The sequence below is a fragment of the Natrix helvetica genome, assembly GCF_964273705.1.
Source record: "Natrix helvetica genome assembly, chromosome: 1".
Lineage (NCBI taxonomy): Eukaryota > Metazoa > Chordata > Lepidosauria > Squamata > Natricidae > Natrix > Natrix helvetica.
Genome location: NC_138548.1, coordinates 98800731 through 98825225, shown reverse-complemented (window position 1 = coordinate 98825225; position 24495 = coordinate 98800731). Strand labels below are relative to the sequence as shown.

General features: G+C 40.5%; 2 protein-coding genes across 2 annotated transcripts in view; one reads left to right on the top strand and one right to left on the bottom strand.

Moving 5' to 3' along the window:
• CSTF3 (cleavage stimulation factor subunit 3) overlaps positions 1 to 24495 on the top strand; it is a 67654-nt gene that overhangs the window by 35706 nt on the left and 7453 nt on the right. Inside the window, exons 4-15 of the mRNA XM_081936167.1 lie at positions 3700 to 3732; positions 6543 to 6640; positions 7730 to 7796; positions 7885 to 7919; positions 8025 to 8151; positions 9465 to 9542; positions 9708 to 9870; positions 10342 to 10451; positions 11533 to 11649; positions 11808 to 11882; positions 15607 to 15750; positions 15838 to 15940. Coding sequence (XP_081792293.1) covers positions 3700 to 3732; positions 6543 to 6640; positions 7730 to 7796; positions 7885 to 7919; positions 8025 to 8151; positions 9465 to 9542; positions 9708 to 9870; positions 10342 to 10451; positions 11533 to 11649; positions 11808 to 11882; positions 15607 to 15750; positions 15838 to 15940 — 1150 coding nt within the window. The remainder of the gene's footprint in view (positions 1 to 3699; positions 3733 to 6542; positions 6641 to 7729; positions 7797 to 7884; positions 7920 to 8024; positions 8152 to 9464; positions 9543 to 9707; positions 9871 to 10341; positions 10452 to 11532; positions 11650 to 11807; positions 11883 to 15606; positions 15751 to 15837; positions 15941 to 24495) is intronic.
• Positions 12366 to 24495, bottom strand: part of TCP11L1 (t-complex 11 like 1) — a 44863-nt gene continuing 32733 nt past the window's right edge. Inside the window, exon 11 of the mRNA XM_081936171.1 lies at positions 12366 to 14552. Coding sequence (XP_081792297.1) covers positions 14443 to 14552 — 110 coding nt within the window. The 3' untranslated portion in view covers positions 12366 to 14442. The remainder of the gene's footprint in view (positions 14553 to 24495) is intronic.

Genomic DNA, 24495 nt, shown 5'->3' with positions numbered 1-24495 from the left:
CATACATATATATATATATATATATATATATATATGAAAAAGCTCAGTGATTGTTGGGGGGGGGGAGAGGCTGGCTATGTTTTCTCACTATCTAACAGAAAATTGAATTGTTAGCATGATGACAACAGCAATTACCTGGGAGCGAAAAGGGTACACTAATTGTGGCTAATGATCCAATAAAGGCATATAAAAATAGGTCTAGCAATTTATAACTTTTGACTTCAACTGGGGGGAAAAAGTTCAGTACATGTAGTCCTTCCTTGAGAAGTTGCTTTATGGCTGCTCAAAGTCACAATAGCCACAGAACAGGTGCTTTACAGGCTGTAAAACACCCCCAGCTATTACATATATGCTTGTGTCTCTACCTACTCCCCAATGGTCCTATGACTTTATGTTGGGAGGTCAGTTTTATAATTTGTGGCAGCATTCCTCATCATGACATATGCCATGATTCTTGATGGTTTTTTTTTGCTGGTTTCTGGGCAGGAAGATTGCAAGTTTTATTTCCCCATTCTTTCATTTTTTTGCTATGTTCAGATGAGCTCTTTGAGTATAAAACTACATGCTCTTCTGGCACATAGCAAGAAAAATAACAGAATATCCAGTGTTCAGATTTAAGCCCTATTTAGCAAATGGTAAAAAGCAAATAGTACTTGGCTAGTAGCCTATAGAAATGAATAATGGGATGCTAATAACGGGGTAAGAACCTGCAGTTACTATTCTTAGTTAGCTGTTGTCTAAATACATGATATTAAGGAACAGCTTAATTGCAAATACACATCTTACCCTTTACTTCAGTAAATATTAATGCAGACCCAGAATAATTTTAATATGAGTCACTAGTTAACAAAATAAAAACAAACATTTGATTTTCAAGATTAAAATAAAATAGAAATGATAAAGCGGCAAGGCCCTCAAAATCTTGTAATCAAAAGAACTTTGTTTTTAGTAATAATTTTATCAAAGATTATAATTTCAATACTAAAAGTTAATAAAAAAAGGAATAGAAAGTACAAAGTGCAAAAAAGAAAAAGGGACAATGGAAAGAAATAGAAAAGAAAAATATAAAGAAAAAAATGACTTCCCATGTTCATCGCAATAAAAATAGACAATTTTAGCAACTTATTACCTTCTCTTAAAACAAATGATATTCCCATATCCTGTCTTTTATCTATAAACAAAACCATAAAACATCTCATTTCAATCCTGTTTTCCACAAAAGTCTACTGAGGGTTACCAAAGATAATAGTATGTCTATTTTAACTGATGAAATAAAATCAATCAATACAAATTAAAAAATCAAGAAGGAAAAAAAATGACACAGGTAAAATTATGATAGAAATTTCTGATATCAAGGCATTATGCTTACACAATGAATTACAAACAATCAATTTGGATGTATATTTAAGGGAATTGTGCATTCTTTAATTAGTAAAAGCTTACAGATTACAAAACAATAGTATAATAAAAAAGGAAATATTCTACTATAGAGTTCTTCACTTCGCTTGAAAGATTATTGATATACTTTCACACAATTAGCATTCATGCCAGTCAATGCAAGCAAAATATTCTTTGAGATGTTCTATCTGTACATCACTTTTTACATGCAAACATTTTGAATTCAGGGCATTTTTATAATTTGATACCTAAAGATCTATTGGATTACAGTTCTCATAATCTCCCTGAAAACAGTGTGGCTTTCAAACATGAGGGTAACCAATTGAAAAATTGCTGCTCAGGATAATTTAGAGCAGGGCTGTCAAATTCATGGGCCAGATGTGTCATGTGCTGGCCATGCCCATGCCCAACTTAGCGAAGGGGAAAAAAGTGATGACAAAACAAGTTTGACACCCCTGATTTAGAGCATAGGAGTCCAATCTTTTTGGCTCGCCTGGGCTGCGTTGAGTAAAGAAAAATTGTCCTGAGCCACATATAAAATATAATGTTAATATTTATATAATTCACATGATAATGTTAAACATTTACAACCTTGTGCAGCATCATTAGCTGCCCAGAGCTGCATGCAGCCCATAGGCCGTGGGTTGAGCATGTCTGATTTAGTTAAGCAGGTAGTGTTTGCAGAGGAATGGCATTTTCTTGATATTAAGTATTTTTTCTATTTCTTTATGTTGATGAGTGAAAGAATCTGTTCACCCTGGTGCATTCTCAGCTTTAAAAACTTTCAAGTTTAAACATGTTTTATTTTTAAATGCCTGCAGATGATGTTGAGTGTCCTGCTGGTTTAAATGCTTATAGCAGATAATTATTTACCTTGCTGCTTAATTGTCACTGAAGCCTCAGCTGTAGAACATGAGGTTTGCATGCAGAAGGTCCCAGATATTCCAGCACCTCCTTGCAATGCTAAGAAATCCCTCCCTGCAATCCCAGAAAGCGATTGCAGGCAGTGCTTGACTGAAAGAATCAGCAGTCTGCCTTGCCTTCCTATACTCTGAACCTTCCCCAGTGGCAGCATCATTATGGTTATTCCATCCCTTCACAGAGACGCCTTTCATTTCATTAGCTTCTGCTGTTTCACTTGTCTTTTTAGACATTTAATATTCACTCCTGCGAAGCCCAATATAGTTTAAAGACACTGGAAGTGGTGCTATTTTTAAGCTTCCTCCTCGTGGCTTAGTCTTTAATGTTTACAATGCTGCCTAGGAAAAAAATGCACAAATACCTAGGTTTTCACATTCCTTTGCAATGATGCAACCTCCTGAAGTATTTGCATTAATTTCTTCACTATTTGGTTGCAGAACTCCAAGATGTATCATTCATAGGACATCCTACTATTAAATTCCACAGTGATTTCCAAAGCCCTGTTACTTTTAGTTTGAACTGAAACCTCCCCCCCCCCACTCCCCAAGGCCTCTATTTTTAATCTTAATTTTAACTTTGAAATCAAATACTGTACGGAAAGTTATCAGCTATATTTTATCAATACATTGAAACAAATTACTGAAGTGTGTATTCCCCCAAAATATGTAAGCCTTTTAAATATTACATGGCAGAGACATTTCCAATATTTATTTCATTTGTGTGTTAGATTAATGTTGTAACTCAGCAGCTTTTGGGGGCAGGGCAGAGAGGGGAATAGCTGTTTTGATATCCTGAAACACTCAAGGGATCTCAGTTTCATGAAGTTTTGAATGATAGTTATTATTAATGAACACCAAAAGCTGCTTTGGCATCTGTAGTATCAGCTATAATGAATGTCTTAATCAGCTATTAGAAAGTCACTAAATAGTTATAAATAACATATTTGTTCTTAAATCTCTGTTAGAATTTAAGCTAATAAAGGATTACTGTCTTCTATGCTAGCTATCTGAATATAAACTCTGTAACTTACTGTGAAACAAGTTCTAAAATTGCCTTCTATATTAATACAATATGTTATTAGTTAATAATATTAATTATTAACTAACATTAATATTATTTACGCTTGATTATCAGGAGGATAACCCATTCTTGAGCAAATCTTAATGTGAATGAAATATATCACAGTATATATTTTCTCACAATACGTATATCCTCATCTACTGAAAACAATACTAGCCTTTTCAAAACCCTTCATTAACTTGTCAATTATTATGCTTTTTTTTTTAAAGCCAAGTCTATTCCAACTAATAAATAGTTTTTTCATATTTGATGAAAGGCTGACCTAATTATTTGAGGGTTTTGTTTTGTTTTGTTTTTCAGATAAAAGCAAAAAATTATGACAAAGTAGAAAAGGTAAGCTTCTATATATACATTAATTTAAAAAAATCAGACTGGCTGTTGGTTATGCAAAATGTATAAAAGTGTTTAAGATATTCATAGAAGTATTTAGCATTATGATATGGTATAGACATAATGAGACCTTCAGGAATGAGTGGGTTGTCATTAAATGTGTTGGTCCTTGTATGTATTAGAATCAGTACTTCCACAAGTTATATATGATTTCCATAAATAATGCATACAAAACATGCTTGTTTGACCAAAGATTATGCAAATCATTCCAACTACATACATGTTCCTGTTCTCACAAATGATCCTTCTGTATCAAAGTTGTTATCTTTGAAGCTCACATTCTAGTATGAACCACAGCTATACTTTTTGCCTTATGGGACTTCTGGAACAACTTACTAAATAATCAAGATAATTATGGAAACATTTTTCACCATATGTTATTAACATGAAGAGCCCAATGGATTGGGAAGAAGAAATGATGGTTGACACATACGTAAAAGCAGTAGACAATAGAGCTTAGAGTGGCCTCTACAGTTGCTTATATCAATTTGTGTACAATAGTAACTGTTAGAAAGACAGTTTGATGAACTGATTAAGGTCTCAGACCAGGGTGACTTTGGACCAATTACTGTCTCTCAGCCCTGGTGGCAGTAACAAAGTATTTCCAAAATCTGACCAAGAAAATTAAAGAGACTTGTCCAGGTAGTTGCCTGGATCAACACTGGCTCAAATGTTTTTTTTAAAAGTAACTGCTACAGTCATGCTGACAACTGTCATGTGAGAGTACAATAGAAGAAGCTCTTCCCCTCAAACATCAAAACAACCGTGTTTTCAGGTGCTTGGGGCTGCTTCAAAATACGCATGTTCACTCACTTGGCTTCATGTACTGTATTTCCTATGCATGTTGGAAGCAGTTGCCCAAGTTGGAAAAATGTCTGTCTTAACAATTCATAAAAAGATGTTTTGTATATGTTTTCTAGTTAACATGCAAGCAAAACAAGATTGGACATAGTTTATACTATTTTAACATCAGATAATTCCAAAGAAATAGGCTACATTGGAAAGTTTAAAAAAGAAATAAAAAAAGAAATTTAAAAAAGCTGTTTTGTTGTCCATAGGAAAACTACAATGTGCTTAGTCTATTATGTTCATTGCTCATAATAAATATAAAGATTAACATAAATACAACATGCTTTAAAATATTAAAACTGTTACCTATATAAAGTTAAAATACCATGGGATGTGCATCAAGCCTTACCTGACAAAGAAATAAAATCAGATAGGCTCCAGTTAGAGTGGGCTTATCATGCATTCGATGTCTTTCTGCAAATATCTGTTTTTCATCAGTTTTTAAAATTTAATTGGACAAGTGAAAGTGTACATTTAAATATAAGAGGGTGTATAGCAGTGATGGCGAACCTTTTTCACCTTGAGTGTGTGTGGGCTATCGTGCACACATGTGTGCCCACCCTCATAATTTAATTCCCTCCCATACCGTGCCCCCTGAGCATGCATGCATGACCCGCCCTGCTCATGTGCACACGGCTTTCTTGGAGCCTGGAAGGGGTGAAAATGGCCTTCCCCGCCTTCCCCCTGGACGCCAGCAATAGCTTGTTTTCCGACTCCCGGTAGGCCCAGTAGGTTCGTTTTTCGCCCTCCCAGGCTCCAGAGGCTTTCTAGGACTGTTCCTGAACTTCTGATTTACGCGTTGGGCGGTTTTTGAGGGAAGCCTCAGGAGAGCAAAAAACGGCCAAAAATCAAGACTGACAATCAGTTGGCCAGCATGCGCATGCACGCTGGAGCTGACAGGGCAATGCCTCGTGCCCTCAGAAATGGTTCCGTGTGCCACCCGCCGTCACGGGTATATAGCATCTACTTCATCTAAAATCTTACAATTTAGAGAGAAATATGAATTAGGCTTGCAAAGACAGAAGATTTTTGAATTGAGCCTAGAAAATGATTGGGAACAGTGAACCTGATAAAATATTTGTTTTGATCTTCATATTACTCAAGCCTTCCTGGACAAGACAAGAATCTTTATTGTAGGTAATGATCTCTCCATAAAACACATTGCACACATACAGATAATACTGATTAGCAAATTAGCAAAACTGATCAAACAGAAGCTACTCATCTTACTTAAATAGACTCATTTTAAAAAGTTAAAAAAGGAAATGTTTTAAATATAATTTACCAATGGATAATGTCATAAAACATGGTGGTTTCAATGCCTCTTTCACTACAAAGTTTGGAATTGAATGGGATGCCTTTGTATCTCTCCTCAAAAACTACTTAAGAGCCTTAAACTATGCCACAGTTGATTTGGGGACAGTACTTTGGTTTAGACACCTTGTCGATGAGATATACATGGATTACTTAGAAAAATGTCTTCCATAAATATGCAGCTGTGCTCTAAATTAATATCGAGTCCTTGGCCCTCCTTCAAAGCTATTCTTATATTCCACCACAGTCATCTGAGTAACAAAGTATGTATGTTCTGTGAAGTCCCACTGATGCTTTAAGGTGTATAAAGTGCCAGTCAAATTTCCATTAAGAAAATCAGAACATATAAGGCTCCAGTATTGAATACTGTCAATCTTTTCTTTCAAATTGCTGCAGTTTACGGCTCTATTATTTTAACACTGGTTAAAAATAACCAAGACTGAGTGTAATTCATGAAGCTTTGCCTAAGTTTCTTTAAAGAAATGTAGAGGATGATCATTGTATTTTGTTCAAAATTGAGGAACTTTGTTCAAGAATCTACTCTTACCTGCTTATGGACCCCTGTTTCTTTTTTCTCTCAATATAAATAGCTGTTTCAACGATGCCTTATGAAAGTCTTACACATTGACTTGTGGAAGTGCTACCTTTCATATGTACGAGAAACAAAAGGGAAGCTACCCAGTTATAAGTAAGTTGATATGATATATTGGCTACTTCTTATAGGCCTGAGATTTAAAGGAAGAAATAGATAACTCTGCCAAGGTCAATTCTTCACATGGACATACCATGGCACAAATTGATGACTCGGCGCTGTAGGAGGATTGCTTAGAGTGTATTGGTGTAACACTGTTGATCCAGGACTAGTACTTCCCTCTTCCCCCTCTTTCTCACCTCCTGCTTTTACTTTTTATGTAGAAGCAACAATAATTTTGGAACTACTACCCTATTGCTCAGTGGTGTCTCTGGTATAAGGATACAACAAAGTTAATTTTCTTGATCAGTAGTTTGAACTGCGGCGTCATTATAGTTAGTCTGTGAGCATCTAGGCTCACTCCAAACTACTCTGAATTTTTTTCAAGCTTTCTGCTCCTTGGAGAATCAAATGTCCAGACAGCCATTAGTTTAAAGCAGTTTGGAATTAACCTGAAAGTTGTTTGAAGTGTAATCATTCTCATTGTTACTTTTAAAATCTTACTTCACCTTGCAGAACAGATAGTCTGTTGGTGACTGCCTTGTTTAATACTGTTCACAGTTAAATCGATGATGAAAAAATAGCTTTGCAATCAGTTCTTACTTTTATGACCTTCCTAGATCTGTAAAGCAAAGAAAAGGTGAAATAAGATTGGAAGCATAGTCACAAATTCACTTAGCAATTGTTTGCTTAATAAGAGTTGTCTGTCTCAATTGTAATCCCTGAACAAGGACTACCAGTATTTTAAATTTTATGATTGTACAGTAATGTAATCCAGAGTAAGGATGCCAATAAACAGCAAAATGTCTTAATATTATTAAAACTGCTTTATTTCAGCTCTTTTTAAACCCTATGTTATTTCCCAAATCTCAGTCTGCTTTTTAAAAATCCTTTTAAAATGCAACAAGTAGGTTCCTTGATCAGGGAATTCTCCCCAAATGTAGATCCTCTTGAAGCATGTCAGACTGTGCCCTATGAAAAATTTGGAATAGTATTTTATGTATGATAACCTGCTTGTTTAAAGTAATAGAACATAATATTTTTTCATGCAAATTTAATTCCATATTTTCTCTGTATTTTTTACAGAGAAAAAATGGCTCAAGCATATGATTTTGCTCTAGATAAAATTGGCATGGAAATAATGTCATATCAGGTAGGTTTCTATATATATTTTTTGGAAATATTTTTTGTTAAATACTGAACGGTTATGATAAACTAAACTTTGATTGCTTTTTATATAGATCTGGGTAGATTACATCAATTTTTTGAAAGGCGTGTAAGTACAATATTTTTTCTTTTATGTTAATTAATGCAATGTTGATATTCATACAGGTTGCAAAGTGTATTTGCTGACATATTACTGTCTCGCCTCACTATTTAGTGAAGCAGTAGGGTCCTACGCAGAAAACCAGAGGATAACAGCTGTCCGCAGGGTTTATCAGCGAGGCTGTGTGAACCCTATGATCAACATTGAACAACTGTGGCGAGATTATAACAAGTATGAAGAGGTAAATGAAAAGATGCTAGCATTCCAACTCGAGTGACTCTAACACATCTATTTTCTTCCTCTGCAGTGGCAGCTTTTTCTGATAAGGCAAGGTGAATAGACTATTGTCTCATACTGTTCAAAATTAAAATGACTTTGCATTTAAGACCAGCCATTTATATTCCTTTCCCCCTTTGTTGCTTTGTTTATCATCTCAAAACATAAACAGTCTATAGAATTTGAAAGCTAACACATTATTTGGTAAAGCTTAAATTAACTTCAGAAAGAAAGAAAATAATTTGTAAGAAAGTCAGTCCTATCCCACTGAAATCTCTGGGATCCTTGTTTGACTATGGATTTTTGTACCTGATCTCAATGATGCAGAATTTACATATGGAGAACATTGGTTTGCAGACACAGTTTTGATCCTTTTGGCCACAAGGTATATATACTGTGATAATCCTAGCTCAAGAATAGCTAATGAATCTTTTGGGGAACAACCTTTTTCACAACATAAACAGGTAGATTTTAATTTTTTTATAACATTAAAATCTAAATTTGATTGACTTCTAATGCTTCTTCAAAGTTTATTGAACTTAAGCATTTATTGTCTGCCTTAATCACAGTGAATTCAGAATTACTTCTGAAATTAGTTTTCTGAGTCCTTATAAGAATTAACTTATAAGAATTAACTGATGTTCCCAAGCCTTTATTATCTTTATTAAAAGTTGAAAGAAGTTGATGGAGTTAATATGAATTGTTTATGTAGCAGTTATAACAATATGAATACCTTATCTTGACAATCAGTGACTGGTTATTTAAAAAACTCTGAAGCTATTTTTTTTTTCATCTAAAAAAGAAGAAGCATTTCCTCTCCCTTCCTCTCTCTCTCTCCCTTCCTTCCTTTTACAAGAAATCTGGTCTAGTCAATTTATTTGAAAGTTTTCTTTAATTATGTATATTTCTGGTCATGCTTCTTTTAAATTCTCATAGTTATGCTGTATATACTTTACATCATGGTGGACTAGTGATGAAGACACTTTCCTCCCACTTGGAAGCTTGAGCATTCAGTCCTAGGTAGCAGCAGATATTTCTCCCCCAGGTGCAAAGAAAAAATATCTGCTGTGAACTCTGTGCCATCAGGATGGCATCAGGCCTGTAAACGCTCCGCTCCATCCATTTGCCCTGACACTACCCAGAATTAAGAGATTAGAAGTTCGTAAAAAGGGAGCTTTGTGTATACCATGTATAACTTGTTTAATAAAATACATAAGAGGAGGTCTCAGTGAATAAGTACAGGTTTTCAGAGTTTAACAGCTTTTTCTCTTTTTCCAGGGAATCAATATCCACTTAGCCAAAAAAATGATTGAAGATCGTAGTAGAGATTATATGAATGCTAGACGTGTTGCTAAGGTACGGATTATGGTGGATTTTTGTTTTCCTTTTTATGAATACATTTTTGTAAAAAACCGAACTGCAATATGTGGCCAATACAACAATATTCAAATATTAAAAACAAAACACATTATTGAATTATTTGTCTTGTTTTAACTATTGTAATAACTACCTCTCTTTTAGGAGTACGAGACTGTGATGAAAGGTCTGGACCGTAATGCTCCCTCTGTCCCACCACAAAATACTCCCCAAGAAGCACAGCAGGTAGACATGTGGAAAAAATACATTCAGTGGGAAAAGAGTAACCCTCTGCGTACGGAAGACCAAACCCTCATTACAAAGAGAGGTAACTTCTTCTTTTTTTTTTTTTTTTGCTTTTCAGATACTTTGATAGAGTCTGGATTCTAAATCTAGGGTGCTGTGTTGTGTGCTAAGTCTTGTCTTACTGCCCAGATCACTTCCATGATGGGATTGCAAAGCATTTGCAAACAGAATCTGATCATTTTTTAATAGAAGAATAAATCTACCTTTGCTTAGATTATAGGATACAAGAATGATTCCTTTGTGTGCTAAATATATGATGTTGCTTGGGTCACCAACAGTTTCAAATGTTAAAAAAACCTACTGAAAATACAAAACAAGTACATTTCTGAGAATGCCCTCAAATTTACAGACTTATTGGGGAACAATAAGATGTGATTTTTTCAATCAAACAATGCAAAATTGGTTAGTGAGGGCTTGAAGAAACATTGTGATTTAAATAAGTCATGATTTATTTTGCAAAATGCCAAATAAATATTGTCTCTGTGTCTTCTAGTGATGTTTGCATATGAACAATGCCTCTTAGTATTGGGTCATCATCCTGATATCTGGTACGAAGCTGCACAATATCTTGAACAATCCAGCAAGCTGCTAGCTGAGAAAGGAGTAAGAAAAAACGTTGAAATATCTGCATGTAGACTACTGACATAGATAACACATTGTTTCGTGTTATCTGTGTGTTTTATTACACATTGTTATTTAGTATTAACACTGTTAATTATTTTAAAATTGATTTGCTGTTCTTATACAAACACCAATTTGACTTAATATGTTAATCTAGGTATAAATAATTGAAAAATTGTATGGAAACAAAAGTAACCAATATTGTGAATTTATTATAGATAGTCCTCTGATTACAATGTCAATTGAAAGACCCATCACTAAATGATGCGATCCTAAAGGGTGATGTCACATGACCACATCACTTAGTAAGACTGCAATCTCGGCAGTCTCAGTTGCTATTGTAATCCCAGACCCATGCAAGTTGTTAAGTGAGGAAGGAATCCCAGCAAAGAGGGCCAGCGGGTACTCTAGTGCTGCAGGGAACGTCCACTGGGGGGAGGGGGGCAGAGGGTTCTACAGATAGATGCTCCAATGCTTTAGCGGGGGACTGGGGTAGGCTGCAATCAGATGTTGTGGATCATGGGCAGGTACTTGAATACTATGTGGGGATGCCATGGGCAATAATTCCAGAGCATGGGTGAACAAAAACGCAGTGGATGTGGGAGTAATTTTCAACTACCTTCTGGCTTTGCTATTAACTTTGCTTGAAATTATTACCATATGACTGTGGCTGTCACATGATTGTAATCATGAGCTGACCACTGCACATGTGAATTTTAATCACATGATTGCAGGAGTGTTGCAATGGCCAGAACTTGAAGAACCAGTTGTAAGTTTGTTCAGCACCATCGTAACTTTAAACAGATGCTAAACAAGTGGCCGTAGCCTAAGGACTACTTGTATGACATAAATGTTTGCAGCCAATATATATAAAATGAACTCAAATATCCAATTAGAAACCAATCAAGATTGCTTGTTTTTGATATGTAATCCAATTAAGTTGACAATGCCAGTATAATTTTTTCAGTGAGCATGGTTTAAATGGCTGAAAATTGTTTTCTGACTATATTTTTTAATTATTTTTTGTCTGACAAATTCTTTTCATTATTTGATTTTATTTTAGGATATGAACAATGCTAAACTTTTCAGTGATGAAGCAGCAAATATTTATGAAAGAGCAATCAGCACTTTATTAAAAAAGAATATGCTTCTTTATTTTGCCTATGCAGATTATGAAGAGGTGAATCAAAACATTTCTTTATTCTCTCAAACTTTATTGAAGTCCTCCCCTATGTTTAAAGATTGTAATCTCCATAAAAATACAGTCAAACTATTATGCTAATGGTTTGATCCCACTTTGGGCCTAAACTAATGAAATATTTTTTTAAATTTGTGCAGAGTCGTATGAAATATGAGAAAGTACACAGCATATATAATAGACTCTTGGCTATTGAAGACATCGATCCCACTTTGGTATGTTTGATCTCTAGTACTTCAACTTTCAAATAATTGCAGTTTGACCAACTTCGATTCTCTTGGCTTAGCTCTCTCAGTGGCATTTTTTAAAACCGTTTTTTGTGCTTATTTCATATCCCCAAATTTATATAAATCATATGTTACTTCAGCTTTTTTGTCATTGTGGTAAAGATTATATTCCTGTGCTTAAAATTATGGAAATATGAAAAACATTACACATTGTTTCAACATGTGTTTAAGGAGAATAGCAAGTGAAATCGCTGTTAACAATAATTTCGTACGCATTAACAGTGTTAGGGTCATCAAGAATGCTAGAATATCCTAGCAAAGAAAGCCAAAAAACAAAATAAGAGTTTCATAATATCTAGCTCTTCTTTTATCTTTTATTGATTTTATTATGCTCTCTGATGTGAGCCACCCAGAGTTGTTGAGAATCAAGTAACATCCAAGTTTGTTATTGTTGTTATTTAACTTGTGATGATACATACATAGGTATCAAAGTAAGGTGAAGAACCATATTCAAAAATAAGTTCTAGTATTACAAACTTTTTCAGCTGTTTAAGGATTTGTTTATATATTTAAACAATTTTATCTGGCTGCTCAATTATTAAATATGAAGCTGAGCAGCCAAAATAGGATTAAAAAGTAAAGTAAGATAACTAACGAGTATAAAACCATCACAACATGATATACGTAAGATATTGTAATTGATAACTAGTATCTTAATTTGCACTCAGAAGCCAATAGAAGGCCAGTGTAGTTCATAAAGCAGTGATATTACACGGATGCATTAAGGTATACCTATATTCATGCCACTGCATTCTGTAGAAATTATAGCATTTGGATGGTCTTGATGGGAAGTCCCTTGTACAGCTAAAGTCAGCACTTCAAGTAACAAGTAACTATGGCATGAGTGACAGTGACTCCAGATCCAGGAATGAGTGCAACTAATGCACAAGATGGGGTTGTTCAAAGGCTCTTTTACCCACAGTTGCAACTTGCTCTTCAAGCGGGAGCTGCAAGTCCAAAATCTTCACTGAATATCAGAATAGCAGGGTTGGAAGGGAATTTGGAGGTGTTCTAGTCCAACCCCCTGGACAAGCAGGAAACCCTATACCATTTCAGACAAATGGTTGTCCAACCGCTCCTTAAAAACTTCCAGTGTTGGAGCAACCACAATTTTTGGAGTTGTGAGACAACTAATTTTGTCTGGAAGAATGCAACCTCACCTATAACTAAACATGGAAAGTCTATAGATGTAGGGGCAAGGGTGGAGGCATTAAAACCTACTGCCATTCTGTCATGCTTAAATTGAGCTGAAGTTTGTTATTTTCCCACCCAGACCCTTTCCCCAGTCTACAGATACTTTGAAAGAAACTTGTTTGCATAATTTGATTGACCAATGATAGAATAGTAAATCTGTATATCATCAAAATACTGATGATACTTATACCCTTACTAACAGATGGCTTCATGCACTGGTTTCATGTTAAATAGAAGCAGAAAGAGGGTAGAGCTCTAAAGGAATCTGAAAATCAGAAATCTAGGGCTACATTTCTCTCCATCAAAACCAACTTACTTGGAGGAACAGAACCACACAGCACTGTGCCCCTCACCCCCAATCCCCTAAACCCGTGATGGCGAACCCATGGCACACATGCCAGAGGTGGCACACAGAGCCCTCTCTGTGGGCATGTGTGCTGTCACCAGCTGCTCTTCTGGTTTCCGGTGTGCCAGTCTTTGCATGCACCAGAGCGCCGGAAACCTGAAGACCAGCTAACGCATGCGCATGTGTGCACTGGCCAGCTGGACTTTGGGTTTTTGGCACTCCAGCATGCACGAAGACCAGCTGGCCAGCATTCATGCATGTGCCAGAGACCCAAAGACCAGCTGGCCGGCACACATATGTGCACCAGCCAGCTGGTCTTCTGGTTTCCAGTGCTCTGATGTGCATTCCGGTTTGGGCACTTGGTGCCAAAAAGATTCGTCATCACTGCTCTAAACCAATTGAGAAGGATACCATGATTGAGGGTATTGAGGGCTAATGAAAGATCAGGTATGGTCAGGGTGGAGGCATCACCCTCATCTTAATTCTGTTGTAGGTCAAGTACAATTAATGCTGTATCAGTGCTATAGCCCAGTCTGAAACGTGACAGAAAAGGGTCCAGATAATTTATTTCCTCCAGGTTCCTCTGGACCTGCAAGCCTACCACCTTCTCAAGGTTGGAGACAGGGTGAAAATCTTCCAGAGCTGTTGGATCCAAGGATAGTTTCTTGAGGATGGGGTGGACCACCACCACTTTAAGGGCGGCAGAACATCTCCTCCCTCAAGGATGACTTCACCTCTGCCTGGATCCAACCACAGTTTGTCTCCCAAGAGGCCTTAACCAGCCAGGAGGGACACGGATGTAAGTTACAGGAGGCCATAGATTCCTTGTCCACATCCTTGAGACCAACTGGCTTAAACCTTTCTCATATAACCATACATGACTGTGCCTCAAGCAATTTTAAAGTACCTGCATAACTGGAATCCAATTTAGAATGGATTTTAGTAGTTTTATCTGCCTCGGGTATCTTTGTAGTTGTCCCGCAGATATTCCTCAGGCCCATCCCTACCTAGGAGAGACTGGGTCACCTTGAACAGGACCTCTAGATGGCTACCTTCACCTAGAGACACAATAAGGGAAGAAAAATCATCACATTCCTGATTGGATTCATTCTTAGTTTTGTTCCAGAGATATTCTAGATATTCCTGGTGCTGTTTTATTTCCAGAACCTTCTGAAAACCAGGGACATTTTCTGGGATCCAGAAGCAGAAAACGTTTACATAGATACAGCCCAATCTAGAGGTATTGTTTGACCCCTTCATTCAAGGTAGCACTATGCCTTCATAGTGACCATGAAGTTCCAAGCTGCTTCTGACCCCATACCCAGGAGAGGGAGTTTGATGTCCTTCAATATAAGTCTGGGAAACTCTACTGCCAATCCAGTTATGACACTGAGCAGCTCAGAAAGTGAAAGTGGTCCAGTAGCAGCAATTCCAATTGATCCCCAGAGTCCAACTTGATCAGTAAGGTCTCTGAGAGCTGTCAGGATCTTTCAAGTGACAATAGCAACCCTGCTGCCCTGTCTTAGAATCATGGCTGGTGCTACACTTGAAACCCAGATGGGCACATTTTTGGGAGGAGAATTCCCCTTCCAACCAGGCTTTGGTAATAGATTTCAGTAAATCATGCCAGTTATCATTATTATTAAATCTGATCAGAATTATGAGATTATACATTATCTATTATGAAAAGACAGATGGTTGATTTATTCCACCTCATTTTCCACATCTAAGCAAACCTAAACAATTCATTGGCAAAATTCACAGCCCTAAAAGTTGCTGGCAATTTTGGATAGCAGCTGGAGAAGCAGAAAAGCAAAATGGCTTATAATTTCACTTGAGCAATATGGTAGTGGAGATTTTTGATCAATGAATTGTGTATCAGTTATTTGCTATGTGGGGCTCGGTTTGATCCCCAAAGAATTTGAGAAGCAATATGAGTTTAGACAATTACGTGTTATGTTTTGGATGTTTAAGAACTAAAACATGTTAAATATATATGCTACCTTGAATTTCAAAATATAAAGAAGTTTAAATGTGCAACAAAGCCACATTCGTAATAAAGTATAGATCTCTTTATACTGCACTGAAGCTAAAAGATTATCCATTCCTCAGGTTTATATTCAGTACATGAAATTTGCAAGGCGAGCAGAAGGTATAAAATCAGGCCGAATGATATTTAAGAAAGCACGAGAAGATGCCCGCACTCGCCACCATGTTTATGTTACAGCTGCTCTGATGGAATATTATTGCAGCAAGGTAATTCTTCATAGTGTGTGGAATTATTATATCAGTTTTTTACATGGTTCATTTTTTACTTGACTAATAATGTTCTTAAATTCACAGGACAAGTCAGTGGCTTTTAAGATTTTTGAGCTAGGCTTGAAGAAATATGGGGACATTCCAGAGTATGTCTTGGCATATATTGATTATCTTTCTCATTTGAATGGTAAGTTCCAGGAACTCAGAGAAGTCATTAAATTGGAGATTATAATTCACTGTGTCTTTTTTCCGTTAGAATATTAATATTCATTTATTTTATTTCTTATAACCGCCATAAATGCCGTGAAAATTTTAAGAGAGCATTTTTGTATTAACAAAATGAATGTTTTCCCCAAAATTGAGCACCTAACTTGTAAATATTGGGGAATTGATAATTGTACAGGCATTCTCAAATAATTAATTGGTAAAAAAAACCTGGACTTTTCAATTTCAGTATTTCTTTGTTTTTCAAAAAGTTTATTTCATCAGGATGTGTGCCCAGAAGGGTTATTATACACAATCTGATTTGAAGAGAGTGTAGACAAAGGCTGATGGATTGCATAGCGGACTTGTATATAACAGAGCAGCATCTAAAAAGATAACCTGGGAAAACTTTGGGTTAAATCTCCCCTCATAATCAAATGTGCAGTCAAATGATTGACCAATTCAGTGGCTGAAGTTACACTAGCACTGAAAAAGTAGGTGTCTGAGAAATCCTGGAACTGGTGGCTGTCTCAGTCCCCCTCTGTTCACATGATCATGATTTGATGCCTGGCAACCAGTGCATATTTACAACACTTGCAGCATGCTGTGGTCATGTGATTGCCATTTGCTGCCTTCCCAGCCAGTTTAAAAATAACACTTTTACTACTACTACTACTACTACTACTACTACTACTACTAATAATAATAATAATAATAATAATCCCCCCATTCCAGATCCTCCTTCCTACCACCAACAGGAAAGTAAGCCTCTTTCCTTCCCCCCCATTTATGATCCTCCTTCTTACCACCAACAGGAAGGTAGGCCTCTTTTCTTCCCTCCCATTCCTGATCCTATTTCCTACCACCAACAGGAAGGTCGGCTTCTTTCCTTCCCCCCTTCCCACCCCCATTCCTGATCCTCTTTCCTAACACCAACAGGAAGGTAGGCCTCTTTTCTCCCGCCCCCCATTCCTGATCCTTCCTTTCTACCACCAACAGGGAGGTAGGCCACTTTCCTTCCCTCCCATTCCTGATCCTTCCTTCCTACCACCAACAGGGAGGTAGGCCTCTTTCCTTCCCTCCCATTCCTGATTCTCCTTCCTACCACCAACAGGAAGGTAGGCCTCTTTCCTTCCCCCCATTCCAGATCGTCCTTCCTACCACCAACAGGAAAGTAGGCTCAGGTGCCCAGTTCGGCCGAGGTGACAGTGCCGCCGGATTTAGCAGAGTTCGCAGACGTGTTTAGCGAGCAGGAGGCGGATCAACTGCCACCGCACCGGCCTTACGACTGTCCCATTGACCTGGTACCTGATGCGAAACTCCCGACGGGCCGCCTATACTCCATGTCTGAACCGGAGTTGGCCGCATTGCGGGACTTCCTTGACAAGAACCTTGCCCGGGGTTTTATCCGGCCTTCGTCTTCGCCCTTGTCTGCCCCGGTTTTGTTCGTCAAAAAGAAGACCGGGGATCTAAGACTTTGTTGCGATTACCGGCGCTTGAACGCCATCACGATCCGTAATCGCTACCCGTTGCCTCTGATTCCCGAGTTGTTGGAGCGGCTCCGGGAGGCCGTGGTATTTACAAAACTGGACTTACGTGGAGCTTACAATCTGGTTCGAGTCAGGGCGGGGGACGAATGGAAGACAGCCTTTGGCACCCGATACGGACATTTTGAGTATACGGTCATGCCGTTCGGGTTGACCAATGCCCCAGCTGTCTTCCAACATTTTATGAACGATATCTTTCGGGACCTTTTGGATCAGTTTGTCGTCATCTACCTGGACGACATCTTGATCTACTCTACGTCTCGGAAGGATCATCAACAGCACTTGCGTCAGGTCTTGCAGCGCCTTCGAAAGCATCGCTTGTTTGCCAAGCTGGAGAAGTGTCAGTTCTGGCAGACCACCATCGAGTTCCTGGGGCACCGTATATCCCCTGAAGGAATTGCGATGGAGCCAGGCAAGGTGGAGGCATTACGAAGTTGGCAATCTCCTCGACGGATGAAAGACGTTCAGAGACTCCTCGGGTTTGCCAACTACTACCGGACCTTCATCCCCGGCTTTGCTTTCTTGACCGCGCCCCTCACTCGGCTCCTGCAAAAGAAAGTGCCGTTTCACTGGGGGTCCACGGAACAACAAGCGTTCGTGGCCTTGAAGCGCGCTTTTACAAAGGAGCCGATCTTGAAACACCCTGATCCCCATCGCCCCTTTGTAGTCGAGGTGGATGCGTCCGACATCGCGGTGGGGGCGGTGTTATTGCAGGCTCACGCCCCTGATGGCACCCTTTTCTCTTGCGCCTATTACTCTCGGAAACTCAATCCTTCCGAGCGCAATTATACCATCTGGGAGAAGGAGTTGTTGGCTATCAAGGCGGCGTTCGAAGCCTGGCGACATCACCTGGAGGGGGCCAGGCATCAGGTCGAAGTCCGGACAGACCATCGGAATCTGGAGTTTTTGACAACAGCGCGGAAGCTCAATCAGCGCCAGATCCGGTGGTCTCTGTTTTTTGCCCGGTTCCACTTCAAGGTCACGTATATCCCCAGTGCCTTGAACCAGAGGGCGGATGCCCTATCTAGAAAGCCGGAGTACTCAGACCCTGCTGACTCACTGCCCCCCCGGACGGTCCTACCCGTCCTTCGCTGCAATCCAGGAACCCGTGGATTTACGGTCGTTGATACGGAATGCACAGCGAAACGACGAGTGGGTGGAACAACGGCTGGCAGAGGTAGGGCCGACATCCCCATGGACCTTTGACGAGGACCTTTTGAGGTATCGGGATCGGCTCTACGTGCCTGCAGGACCGCTCCGTGGATTGGTTCTCTCCCAATGTCATGACACTCTGGCAGCGGGACACTTTGGCCTGTTCAAAACTTTGCACCTGGTTTCCCGTACGTTTTGGTGGCCTCGCCTGCGACACGATGTGCAGACGTACGTCACGTCATGTGTGCAGTGTCGACAGGCCAAATCAGCGACGGGAGCTCCTCCAGGCTTGCTACAGCCATTGCCGACCCCGGACAGACCCTGGGGAGCCGTGTCCATGGACTTCTTGACAGAACTGCCTCCGTCGTCCGGTTTCACTACGGTCCTAGTGGTGGTGGACATGCTCACCAAGACGGCGCATTTCATCCCCTGCCGGAGATTGCCGACAGCCCGCGCCACCGCCCGCATGTTCATCCAGCACGTGTTCCGGCTGCACGGCCTACCTGACCGGGTCGTCTCCGATCGTTGTACACAATTCACGGCCCAGTTCTGGAAAGGGCTGATGGCCGCTCTTGACGTTCAAGTTTGTCTGTCCTCGGCGCACCATCCCGAAACCGATGGAGGGACGGAGAAGGTGATTGGGATTCTGGAACAATATCTGCGCTGCTTCGTGAACCAGCAGCAGAACAATTGGGCGGAGTACCTCGCCGTGGCGGAGTTTGCGTTTAACAACTCGCAGCACTCCTCCACACGGACGACGCCTTTCATGGCGAACGTCGGGTACCACCCTTGTTTTTTCCCTCTCACCCCCGTGGACTCTCCGGTCCCCGCAGCGCAGGATTTCCTCTCTGAGCTTCAGGCGGTTCACCAGATGGTGCGCCGCTACTTGAATCAGGCGAAGGAGGATTACAAGCGGGTGGCGGACAGGTCTCGCCGCGCGGTGCCGGAATTGGCCGTGGGTGATCGCGTGTGGTTGTCCACGCGGCATCTTCCATCCCACCGGCCTACGAGGAAGTTGGACCACCGGTATCTGGGGCCGTTCCCTGTGGAGGCCGTTATCAATCCGGTGGCCTATCGCCTGACCCTCCCGCGCTCGATGCGAGTACACCCGGTGTTCCATCGCTCGCTCCTGATCCCTGAGCGGTCGGATTGTCCTCTCCGACGTCCCTCTTCGCCCCTGCCGTCGTCGCCTGAGGTGCACGCACAGCCATCGCACAGAGTGACCCGGATCCGTGACTCGAGATGGCTCAAGGGTCGGTTCCAGTATTTGGTCGACTGGGCGGACGAGGACTCGGACGGGGGGACCTGGACCGATGCGACGGCTGTGCATGCTCCAGCTTTGGTGCGGGCCTATCATGGACGATTTCCCTCCCGACCGCATCCCGAGCGTCAGGCCCGGGGGAAGGGCCCTGCAGTGAGGGATAGTGTTGTGGCCCAGCAGGAGCCATTGGAGTTGCCACCAGACTCCGACAGCGAGGTGTCCTCTGAGTCGGCTCAAGAGGAGGTGGGGGACCCTGGACAGGGTTCCGACGCTGAGCAGGGCGCAGAGAGGCTGGTTGGCCACCAGGGGGCGCCTGAGGCATGGAGCAGTGGTGAAAGCCAAAGGAAGGGGGCTCCTGATGTCATGCCTTGGAGCAGTGGGGAGGAGTCACAGGACAGTGAGTCAGACACCAGCAGTGAGCTATTAGATGCTCGTTACCGACGTGCTACCTGGCGTAAGGAGCAATTGAGCAATTATAGGAGATAATGGCTCTCAGCTGCTGATCATTAGACTCCTCTCCAGACTATAAAGGGACTGCTTGTGGACACACCCTTTGCAGGAATCAACTGATCATTGGAGTTGGAGAAGCTCAGATCTGTGTCGTACTTTGGCAGGCTGGATTGCTGCTAAAGGTTTTACCTGGATTACTGTCAATCTGTTCCCTGGACCTTGGCTGCTAAAGTGATTATCTGGAGCTTGGTAGCTGGATTGCTGCCAAGGGGTGTCGCTGTAGCTGGATTGCTGCCCAGAGTGCTATCTTGACCTTGGCAGGCTGGATTGCTGCCAAGGTGGAACCTGTATGTCAATAAACATCTTTGAAGAGACTTTGTGTCGGAGTGTCTTGGTATACAAGAGGAGGGGGTCAGAACACCCCCCATTCCTGATCCTCCTTCCTAACACCAACAGGAAGGTAGGCCTCTTTTCTCCTGCCCCCCCATTCCTGATCCTTCCTTCCTACCACCAACAGGGAGGTAGGCCACTTTCCTTCCCTCCCATTCCTGATCCTTCCTTCCTACCACCAACAGGGAGGTAGGCCTCTTTCCTTCCCCCCATTCCAGATCGTCCTTCCTAACACCAACAGGAAAGTAGGCCTCTTTCCTTCCCCCCCATTTCTGATCCTCCTTCCTACCACCAACAGGAAGGTAGGCCTCTTTCCTCCCATTCCTGATCCTATTTCCTACCACCAACAGGAAGGTAGTCCTCTTTCCTTCGCTCCCATTCCTGAGCATTCCTTCCTACCACCAAGCAGAACGGTAGTCTCTTCCCCCACCCCTCCATTCCAGATCTTTCCTTCCTACCATCAAACAAGAAGGTGGGCCTCTTTCCGGCCGTGGCTGGGTCTGGACAGCTATCTGGTGTGGTTCCTACAATTATGTATTATCGTCCTTGAACCAGTAGTGACGTAGCACTAAGAGCCAACCCAGGCACCTACCATCACTAATGATGAGGAGAAACCAACCAAATTCTTCTTTGGAACGATCATCGCCCAGGTCAACAAGGACCACGTCAGATGCTATGGCTCCTGGACATCTGTCGAAAAAAGGGCTACAGGGCTCAGTTGTTACTGCCAGGGAACCAGGGCGTGCAACTGCAAAGCCACTGGAATCAAAGCGCAAAACTTGGACAACCGAAGAAAATTTATTTATTTATTTATTTATTACTTGAACTTATTAGTCGCCCCCTCTCCCCACAGGGACTCGGGGCGACGTACAAAGGTATTATATAGCGTATAGAGGGGGTAAGAATAAATAAATAAGTTACAATACTTAAAAAGTTAAAACCCCAGTGAAATTAACCCTTAAAAACTAAAATTACAATTAAAAATGCCCTGGGCTGGGGAGGTTGTAGAGTTATGCCAGGTCAGCTAGTCGAAACAGGTAGGTTTTCAGGTTCATACGGAAGGAGCGAAGGTCGGTTGTAGTTCTGATGTCTGGGGGGAGGTCATTCCAAAGGGTGGGGCCCACTACAGAGAAGGCCCTACTTCTGGGCGCTGCCCTCTGGCACTCTCTGGAGGACGGCACCCGGAGTAGTCCCTCTCTGTGTGAGTGGACGGGTCGCAGGGATGTATGGGGCAGGACGCGATCCCGCAGGTAACTAGGCCCTGTGCCATGGAGCGCTTTGAAGGTGGTAACCAGTACCTTGAAGCGCACCCGGTAGACCACAAATCCTCAAATATTACTACCAGGCAGAACCAATAGCCAGGGGATTTTTTAAATAAACAATGCAACTGTGGAAGGAACAACACCTGGAAAGTGACATAACTGAACAAAGATTAATGGATCAAAGGCGCTTCATCATCCGTAATAAAGTTTTCGCAGAAGTGGAAATGCAACATCTAGAAATATTGGCTAAAAAGAAAACAAGTGATGATGAACAAGCTGAAGAAATTGCTCCAACACCTGAACAAATTGACCAGCCAGTGGAAGAAACGAACATACAGGATGAAGACCCTCCTGTGCAACAACTTCAAAGTGTAGAGCTAAGTGATCTAGCAAAAATGCTGAAAGAAAAAATTGAAAACCACATCAAAGAAAATGTAGAAAGAAAAAGACTACCTATCATTCACGAAGGGCATAGCAAACGAGTGAAAGATCTGTTAATTGCCGTGAACATTTTAATTTCCATCCCATCCAGCACACTATATGAAACCAACCAATTAATGTATAGCACAGCTGCTGTTATAACTGCAGAACTAGGTTATAAAATGCCAAAAAAAAATCCACTGGAACACCAAAGTGAAAAATTCAATTTGAAAATAAAATTTAAAAACTACGAGGAGATATCAGCAATCTGAAGTTCTTAAAAGAAGGAAAACTAAAGAACAAAAAGCTGAAAAATAGTTTACACAAAAAATACAACCTGGAGGAAAAAACAATAACGGAAATTATGGAAGAACTAAAACAACGTGCAATAGCAACAGCAAGGAAAATTGAAAGATACAAAGGACAAATAAAACAGTATCGTGAAACTGTCCAGAAGAAACCAACACCTCTTCTACCGGTCCCTTGATGAAAATCGAATCCAAACTAATATTCACCCATGTAAAGAAAAAACTTGGAACTTTTGGAAAGAACTATGGGAAAACCCAGTGGAACACCACAACACTGCCTCCTGGATCAAAGATATTCAACACAAAACAAGATGGAAAATAAAAACTGACATGGTAGCAAAACAAGCAAAGAAGGTCAAGAACTGGAGTGCACCTGGCCTGGATGAACTGCATGGATACTGGCTAAAACATCTGACCAGCCTCCATCATCGCATGGCCACTCAATTTGATCAAATGCTTCAAAATGCAACAAGTGAAAAATGGATAACAGCTGGCCGAACATACTTGATAATGAAAGATCCAGAAAAAGGCACAGAACCAAGGAACTATCACCCAATTACTTGTCTGCCAACAATGTTCAAACTTTTTACAAGGATACTGGCAAATTCAGTATTCAATCATCTGATGTGAAACAGTTTGTATCCAGTAGAGCAAAAAGGAAATTATAAATAATCAAGAGGAACAAAAGATCAGCTGCTCATAGATAAAATGGTACTAAAAAATGCAAAATGAAGAAAAACAAATTTAAATATGGCATGGATTGATAACAAGAAGGCATTTGACTCATTACCCCACAGCTGGATTAACACCTGTGTGGAAAACTTTGGAATCAGCAAAAATATCTGTACATTTTTGAAAGCAAATATGCAAAAATAGAAAACGTTTCTAACAACAAATGGGGAGAACATTGGTGAAATCAACATCAGATGAGGAATCTTCCAAGGGGATTCACTTTCACCACTACTGTTTAACATTGCATTAATTCCACTGACAATAATCCTACAAAACACAAAACTGGAATACCAAATCTCAAGCCAACATGGCAAGATAAACAATCTACTTATACATGGATGACTTAAAAATGTATGCAGAAAGCCTCACTGAACTTAAATCAATACTCAACACACTCAGCATATGCCAGAAGTCACAAAGTTCCCAGAGAGGTACATGTTAAATTTGTCAGGAGATCCACAAGGGATGAGGTGCTTGCGACCCAAAGGGAGAGACCATTGAAATACAAAGAGGAACAGGTCACCATTCTTAAACAGATCCCCCCAAAAAATAAGAGAGAGAAGGAGGAAATATTCCCCCTTATCAAAAAGATTATACAACATGGGGGTCTGGTTTAAGTGGTTGTTACCAGAGGGGATGATGGTCTTCTGGGAGGGAAATAGGATCAGAATTAATACAATTCAAGAGGCGGAAGCCTTTATTAAAAAGAATATTTCCCCCTCAGAGGAGGAATTTAGTGGGAGTAGGGAAAAGAACAGCAAGACGCAAGATAAGGAGGGGGGGCGCTGAGGCCCCTCCGGGGGGCAGGGAAGAAGAAGCAATATCGAAAAGGCTTAGATCACAAAAATGAATGTATTTGGAATAATTGTAATTGTTGATACTACAAAAAGTAACAGAGAAAAAATAGTAGAGTACATGTTTGATAATATTGGTTACATTTGTTCTGATGCTTTCTTTTATATTTTATTTTTAAGATTGTTAAATCTGTGAGTTTCTTGGGGGAATTTTCGCCACCA